Genomic DNA, 8,610 nt, shown 5'->3' with positions numbered 1-8,610 from the left:
ACACACAGACACAGACATACACACATAAATGCATCTCAAAAAAAAAAAAAAAAAAGAAAAAGGTATTTAGTAAAAAGTATTAAGTAAAACGTTGTGAATTGCCTGGTGTTGGCTACAACTCTAGTTTTCTGTTTTCAACCAGGGCATGTGAGTGCTAAGTCTGTTCTTAAAATGTTAGGTATCTAACATAGCCAAGATAACATCTTTGAAGGAGAATTTAAATCTTCTGTAGAAGGTTAACAAACCTGTAGAAGTTTATCCTCCTCCCTAGGTCTCCTACAATGCTGAATAGTGTATGTTCATTAAGAACAGAATTCATGGGCCTGTAATCCCAGCACTTGGGGAAGCCAAGGCAGGCTGATTGCTTGAGCTCAGGAGTTTGAGACCTGCTTGGGCAACATGGTGAGACCCTGTCTCTACCAAAAATACCAAAAAATAGCTGGATGTCTTCCTGTTGCTCCAGCTACTTGGGCAGCTGAGGTGGGAGGATTGTTTCAAGCCTACAGGGCAGAGATTGCAGTGAGCCAAGATAGTGACACTGCCCTCCAGCCTGGGTGACAGAGAGAGAGACCCTGTCTCAGAAAAAAAAAAAAAAAAGAAGAGTATACTTTTACATATCTTCTGTCTCCACAACACTGGAAGTGATTATCAGTGAGTATACAAGCAAGCACCTCGTAAAAACCCTTAGCCTGTTTTAGAAGGAAATGTCTATTAATTAGTGGTTATCTTTTAACTCTTAACCTTATAGGCTGGACCCTGTCCTATACCGCAAGTGTCAGGGAGATGCTTCTCGTCTTTGCCACACCCACGGTTGGAATGAGACCAGTGAACTTATGCCTCCTGGAGCTGTGTTCTCTTGTTTATACAGACACGCCTACCGCACTGAGGAACAGGGAAGGAGGGTATGCAGTCAATACTGACTTCATTTCTTCTTACTGTCATTTGTTTTTTTAGTTGTTTGCTGTATATTATTCTGATTTCAGTCATCTTAGGAAAACTTTTTTTAGACTATTTTGTGGGGAAAAGGTTCTATACTTCGAGAAACTTCTTCATTCTATTTTTAGGGGAGAAAGTTTTCTACACTTCTAGAAACTTATTTTTTAGACTATTTTGTGGGGAGAAGGTTCTACACTTCTAGAAACTTCATCATTCTATGAGTGTACCTAGAATTGCCCTACCAGTTTCTATCATCTGATTTTATGTTTTTAACAAAGTGAATAGGGGAAGATTTCCGGATTTTTTTCTTTAAATTCCCAAAATCTGAATCACAAATGGACAATTAAATTCTGCTGTCCTAATTTTATTTAGCTTCAAGGATCCATTGGAAGCTTTTAGTCAGGCCACAAATCGCTTTTACGCTTCTGTTCTTGGCAGCTGAACATATTCGCATTGTCTGCCCATGAACTGGTTGGAGCAGAAACCTCCATACCTCAGTCTCCTGGTATTTGTCTGCCCCAACTGCTGCCTTTTGTTGGGATGTTTGTGTGGGAGCATCGGCTGCTTCCCCGGGTACACTGACATGTGCTTGTTCTCCAAGATGGCTTTCTCCACCTTCTGAGATACTCCATTATCAGTCCTCCCTTTGTTCCAGAGAATAGAGATGGTATCACTTCTCATCCATCCTTAGAAATACCCCTTCTGCGCTTAATGCAAAAGCCTGGCTGTCTCTAATTCAGAATGAGGGGACTCAGAAGGAAATGGCATACTTCAGTTGCTGCACCCTAACCCAATGTTTATACTGCTGTGTAAGAAAACATGGCAATTTGTTGTTACTGTTTTTTTTTTCTCTCTTGTATAATGACCCTGTCATTAACCATGGGGACTCCCAAATCCTGGCATCTTTCTAGCCACTATAGTGACTGGAAAATAGGAGATTTCTTCTCTTTTAAATAAGAAAGAGTTGCTGGGGTGTTAGTTTTCTTTTCTTTTTTTTAATTGAGGTGAAATTCACGGAACATAAAAGTAACTTTTTTTTTTTTTTTTTCCCACAGAGTCTTGCTCTGTTGCCGAGCCTGGAGTGTGCTGGTGCAATCTTGGCTCAGTGCAACCTCTGCCTGCTGGGTTCAAGCAGTTCTCCTGTCCCAGCTTCCCAAGTAGCTGGAATTAAAGGAGCCTGCCATCATGTCTGGCTAATTTTTTTTTTCTTTTTGTATTTTTAGTAGAGATGGGGTTTCACCATGTTGGCCAAGTTGGTCTCGAACTCCTGACCCCAGGTGATCCTCCCACCTCAGCCTCCCGAAGTGCTGGCATTACAGGCATGCGCCACCGTACCCAGCCAAATTAACCATTTTAAAAAGAAAAATTCAGTGGCATGTAGTACATTTACAGTGTTGTATGGTCGTCATATCTATCTAATTTCAAAACATTCCATGACTCCAAAAGGAAATACCATGTCCATTAAACAGTTACTCTCCATTCTTCCTGTCCCAGGTATGCTGCCCTTTTTTTTTTCTTTTTTGCAAGAGAGACTGTACCTGTCAATAACAGCTTTCTCATGGCCCTTGGAAAAATACTGGTTTTCACCTATGCTAATTCTGCATCGCTCATCTAGAAGAGTCCAGTCTTGTCTCATAATAACTGTTGTGTCTACATTTGCCTGCTTTTTCTGATTTAGGTCAGTTTGAACTCAGTTCTCCTAAGTCAAGTATATATGCTCTCTTGAATTGGACCTGACTTTCTACTTGGCATTCATACACTGGCAAATTATTTTGCTAAACAAACCAACAAACAAAAAACTTGCAACTAACCTAGTCTGAATGAAGCCAGTTCACTTTTATCAGGATACTCTCATAAAGGAATGTTTTTTATATGGTATATTAGAAACTGCTGAATATATATAATCACATTTCTAAAGATAAGGCCTTTTTGAAGCCTCCTGCAACATTTAACTTTTATTCTGGAAGATATTTGAGGTATAAAATTTGGGAGATAAAATACAGGATTATTAGTTTCCTCATAACAGGTTTATCGCATATCTTTGTGTTTTTGTTTTGTTACCTTTCAAGTACTTAGCTCATTTTTTTTCTCATGCAGCTCTCACGGGAGTGCCGAGCTGAAGTCCAAAGGATCCTACACCAGCGTGCCATGGATGTCAAGCTGGATCCTGCCCTCCAGGATAAGTGCCTGATTGATCTGGGAAAATGGTGCAGTGAGAAAACAGAGACTGGACAGGTAGGTGACATCACTCTCTGTTTATCTTACAGTAATGATGATCTTAATGTTTAATGTTTTATCCAGAGTACAAACACCAGAAAATCCATCTCTCTTTACCTTACAGATGTGATTTGTTGTATTAGTCAATATTTTCTGTAGAAGAACTTCTCAGGAAAATTTTCTCTTTGGTCTATGTATCAGGAATAGTTGGCAGCTAGTTTGTCTTTGCATTATGATTATTGTATTTTGTAATTGATTATTTTCCCTCCTCCTGTTGCTTCTTAAAATGTCTAGAGCCAAAGATATGGCCTGCCTCTTGCAGGTATATAAGATTTCATAGTAGGCGTTTTTGTAGTAAGCTTACTACTGGCTCCATTTCACATCCTCTTAACATGTTTTCCTTTCCTTTTTGTTCCTCATCTTTACTCATTTCACTCATTTTTAATTCATTTTCTCTGTTAAGTTCTTTTGAGATAAGCAGGGTGGAAATCTATGCGTATGTGAGCATTGGTCTGCATGAAGAGTGAGCATGCCCTGGAACAGGCCCATAAAATACATAGAAATGGATTTTTTTCTCATCTGGCTGGCAAAATTGAAGCTTAGAAAAGCTAAGTGTATGTATTTCCTTACCTAAAATTCGGTTCGTTTCATTATAAAGCCTCTCCATGTAGGAGCAGGCCCTATAAATTACCTGCCTGCTGTGATTGGCTCCTTAGTACTGTGTCCTAGTTTAAGGGAAAGAAGGAAAGATACATGACTATAGGTTACATGGGAAGCTAGCATGTCTTCCATCTGAAAGCAGGATACTCAGCAGTAGAATAGCTGCATGTTTAAAGCCACATAAATACTCAAGGAACTCAGGTTTCCAGGTTCCATTTGTACCACTACAAAACCTCTTCTGGAAGTACAGTATGAAAAAGTCACACATACTGGAGTTGGACGTTTTAAAGAAGAAACGTGGTTGTCCACTCAGGTCTGTTGAGCATAGGAGTATCATTTTCAGCAGCCTGTTTCCTGAGCTTGCTACAATTCTGTTGGGTTTATTATTAGAAAATGCCAATAGTTGAGCTTTCTGTTTCCTCTGTCCAATGAAGCAAGGGATATGATGATTTGGAATCCCAGAAAACAGTTTCCTTTAGAACTCCCAGTGAAGTATAAACTTTAGAAAGCTGCCCTACATTGCAGCCTATCGTGGAAAAGCTAAACTTAAGGATTTTTTTCTTTTTTTGACAGAGTTTCACTTTGTCACCCAGGCTGGAGTGTTAGTGGCATGATCTCGGCTCACTGCCACCTCTGCCTCCTGGGTTCAAGCAATGCTCTTGCATCAGCCTCCTAAGTAGCTAGGATTACAGCACCGGCCACAACGCCCAGCCAATTTTTGTATTTTAGTAGAGATGGGGTTCCACCATGTTGCCCAGGCTGGTCTCCAACTCCTGCGCTCAGGCAACCTGTGCATCTGGCCTCCCAAAGTACTAGGATTACAGGCGTGAGCCACTGCGCCCAGCCAGGATTCAGATTCCATTAATAGGATCTTTCTCTTAGCTATTTATTTTACCTCCAAAAGTTCAGTGCGTTTTCCTTTAGTTTTTTTTTTTTCTTCTTCTTCTTCTTCTTCTTCCATTCTGGCTGTTCTATAATTCCCACAACTCTTTCCTTCTCATTCTGATTCTGATTCTGAAACAGAGCGATTCTTGCAGAATAGTCAGTAAATTAAACTTGATCCTTTAACAGAGCACTTTGCAGAGAAATAGCTGTTGATATGCTCTGGGAAAGTGAGCTGATGTTGTACTTGAAACCTCTAAGCCTCTAAAAGGAATAGTAACAGACTAGTGTACAGATAATTCCAGCTCAGTTTCCAAAGCCCAGACAAGATAGCTTTTAGGTACCTAAACCCTAGTGTGTTCACTTGTTTTCCTTCAGAGGATCCTTTTGATGTGTACTGGAGTTAGAATCCCAGATCTGACTTACAGGAGTTATCAATTCTATCCTGTGTTCTGGACCCCCGGTCCCCAACTACTTTGCCAATAAAGAGTCTTAAAATAATCTGTGCTCTTCACTGTGAATTTGTCTGATGATCATTAATAAAGTACGCATTTAAAATGTGAGGTAAAAGGTTATCAAAGCACAGATTCAAAATGGAATCAAGGCCTGATAAGGTTTTTAGACTTTGATTCTCCTTCACTTGTAAATTTGGCCTTCTGAGGGATTTGCATGGCTCTTTTTTTTGAGATGGAGTTTGACTCTTGTCGCTCAGGCTGGAGTGCAGTGGCATGAACTTGGCTCACTGCAACCTCTGCCTCCTAGGTTCAAGCCATTCTGCTGCCTCAGCCTCCCGAGTAGCTGGGGTTACAAGCACCCGCCACCACGTTAGCCTAATTTTTTTATTTTTAGTAGAGACGGGGTGTCGCCATGTTGACCAGGTAGGTCTCAAACTCTTGACCTTAGGTGATCAGCCCACTTCGGCCTCCCATAGTGGTGGGATCACAAGTGTGAGTCACAATGCCTGGGCTTTGCGTGGCTCTTGTACCCACTTAGCCCTCATAACCAGCCTGCTACATCAAGTAATTATCTTTCCAACATTCTTAGTTTGGAGGATTAAACAAAGCTTTTATGTTCTGTTCAATGAAGTAGTTTTAAAAAGAAGAGAAAGGGCAAAGTGCAGTGTCTCACACCTGTAATCCCAGCACTTTAGGAGGCCGAGGTGGGCAGAGGTCAGTTCCAGACTAGCCTAGGCCAAAATGGCGAAACCCCATCTCTACTAAAAATGCAAAAAAATTAACTGGTCATGGTAGCAGGTGCCTGTAATCCCAGCTACTCAGGAGGCTGAGGCAGGAGAACAGCTTGAACCCTGGAAGCGGAGGTTGCAGTGAGCTGAGATCATGCCATTTCACTCCAGCCTGGGCAACAGAGCAAGACTCCATCTCAAAAAAAAAAAGAGAGAGAGAGAGAGAGAAAGGACCACTGAAAAGGGAAGTGTCATGACACTGCTATCTATATTTACATTTCCTTTATTCATGTATGCGACTAATAAATGCCAGTGGCTTGCCTTTATGTTTGTAGGAGCTTGAGTGCCTCCAGGACCATCTGGATGACTTGGTGGTGGAGTGCAGGGATATAGTTGGCAACCTCACCGAGTTAGAATCAGAGGTAAGTGGTATGCAGCTTACTCATTGGAAGAGTGGCTTCCAGCAGCCTGGCATTTTGTGCTTGGTTCTACTGTTTCTAGATTCCTGAGAGTGCAGATTCTCTGTCAATCAAAAGAAACCTATCAGATTCTCCCTATTTGCTTTATAAAGAAGTATATTGTGGTGCTTTGTGAACTCCTTCCCTCATTTCTCTAGAGCAACATTCTATACAGCCCTTTGGTTTCCTTCATAAATGAGATATATCACAGTCATTAGACCTGCCTTTGTTTCCCCCTTAAGATAGCAGCTGCACTTCAAATCACTTAATCACATTTAAGAGCAATCTACAGATTCCCATTCTCCTACCCTGTGCTCTTTAGGTCATTTGGTAGTATTTGTGTGTTTCAGAGCATAAAAGCTGGGGACTTCCAGTAAACATGAAGATTGAATACAGATGTTTATCCCTGTTCCATCCTGAAACTCCGTAAAATATTAAAAATGGGATTAGAAACCCTTATAAAGCACTGGCACATTATTTAGAAATTCAGAAGAGAGCAGCTAAAAATGTTACAGTTGTTTTGTGAGGGCAGAAATCAGAGAAGTGGGGAACTACCATTTTGTTGTAAACCTTTTAGTACTCTTTGAATTGTCATAATTGGCATTATGTAAAATTACATTTCTCAACCAATTCCTTTTGCTTTCTAGTTTTCAGAAGTTGGTTGCCTTCTCTCATTTTGTCATCTCTCACATTATCATTGTCATCATGGACTTAGAAGAACAGTCTGGGGTGTATAGCTCTTTAAAGGAAGGTGTTCTTTCAGGAGCTAGTGCTACATGGGTTTTTCTGCTTAAAGGCATTATTAGTCTGTGTTCAGCAGAAACAGTGGTTTGGCATCTGCTTTGAGGGCAGTGCTCTGGCTTATGAGCTTATAAACTGAAGATGGATATCAGTTACCACTATTTTCATTTTGAACTGCTTAGCATTTTGGAAAAATCTCCAGAAGCTTTGCATACTCTAATGTCATTACTAAATTTGTTTTTACCTCACTTTTCTTAATTCTGCCTTCTCATTTGTTCAGGCAGAAAGGGAATATGCCTCTAAAAATTTGCCTTTCAAAGTATAACAGAGGAGCAGTTCTTTATTTATTCTCGGGCTCTCTAACTCAAATACTAGAATCGTTTCCAAAAGTACATATTACATTATTTGCCCATCAAATATTACTGATTCAGAAAGAGAAACTGCTTCTCCTCCATCCTGGCTCTTTCTAAAGCAGAATTATTAACATATTTAATCTTCTACAGGATATTCAAATAGAAGCCTTGCTGATGAGAGCCTGTGAGCCCATAATTCAGAACTTTTGCCACGTAAGTGATGTCTGGAGGAATAAGGGTTAAAAACAGAAACAGATTCACAGGGACTCTGCCCTGAGTATCTTGGACTCATCTCTGTCTTCAGCATATATTACTCTTGAATGATAGCCAGCTTTGACAAGTTAAAATTTAAAATGTAAACAGGCCGGGTGTGGTGGCCAATACCTGTAATCCCAGCATTTCGAATCTAGGAGAGTGGATAACTTGAGCCTAGGATTTCAAGACCAGCCTGGGCAACCTCGCAAAACTCCATCTCTACAAAAAATTAGCTGGGCGTGGTGGCACGCGCCTGTAGTTCCAGTTACCCAGGGGGCAGAGGTGAAAGAATCACTTGAGCCCAGGAAGTCAAGGCTGCAGTAAGCCTTAAATGCGCCACTGCACTCCAGCCTAGGCAACAGAGTGAGACCCTGTCTCAAAAAAAAAAAAAAAGTAAACAAGATCAAGAGAGAGGTGCCATCATCCTGGAGCCATGTTTGATTAGCCTTTGCAGGTAAGCAGGTATGTGGCTACCAGCAGTTATTGAGATGCCTTTTTTTAAGAAGAGATGGAACAGCGAAGCCCCCATTAGTATGGCAGAGTTGATTCCAGTTCATCAGCCTAGGAACTGTTAGCATCAGCTCAGGAATTGTTAGCAGTAATAGTGGCTCTTCCTTCCAGTTGTCTCCTAGTACCTCAATATTGACCGAATTCTGATTATTTCATATTCATTTATTGAACTGCTTAAATTACAGGAGTGAAACATACCCAGGAACCACTGGGATCTGACAGTTGGGAGACTATATCAGAGATTATCCCAAAAGCTAGGTGCTAACATCATACAAGAAAAGTTTAAAAAAAAAAAAAAAAAGCGTATAGTCTTGTCTCATGCAGAACATGCCACTGAATGTATACCTTTGTGATTTCTCAGGCTTATTTTTGATACAATTTATGGTGTGTCTTTTTTTTTTTTTTTTTTTTTTTT

At 40.5% G+C, this 8,610-nt stretch overlaps 1 protein-coding gene across 1 annotated transcript in view; it reads left to right on the top strand.

The window, feature by feature from the left end:
* Positions 1-8,610, top strand: part of GLG1 (golgi glycoprotein 1) — a 172,549-nt gene that overhangs the window by 142,008 nt on the left and 21,931 nt on the right. Inside the window, exons 11-14 of the mRNA XM_017516258.2 lie at positions 749-902; positions 3,034-3,171; positions 6,214-6,300; positions 7,581-7,643. Coding sequence (XP_017371747.1) covers positions 749-902; positions 3,034-3,171; positions 6,214-6,300; positions 7,581-7,643 — 442 coding nt within the window. The remainder of the gene's footprint in view (positions 1-748; positions 903-3,033; positions 3,172-6,213; positions 6,301-7,580; positions 7,644-8,610) is intronic.

Source organism: Cebus imitator, unplaced genomic scaffold, assembly GCF_001604975.1.
Source record: "Cebus imitator isolate Cc_AM_T3 unplaced genomic scaffold, Cebus_imitator-1.0 Scaffold577, whole genome shotgun sequence".
NCBI classification, from domain to species: domain Eukaryota; kingdom Metazoa; phylum Chordata; class Mammalia; order Primates; family Cebidae; genus Cebus; species Cebus imitator.
This window is presented reverse-complemented; position numbering and strand designations above follow the sequence as displayed.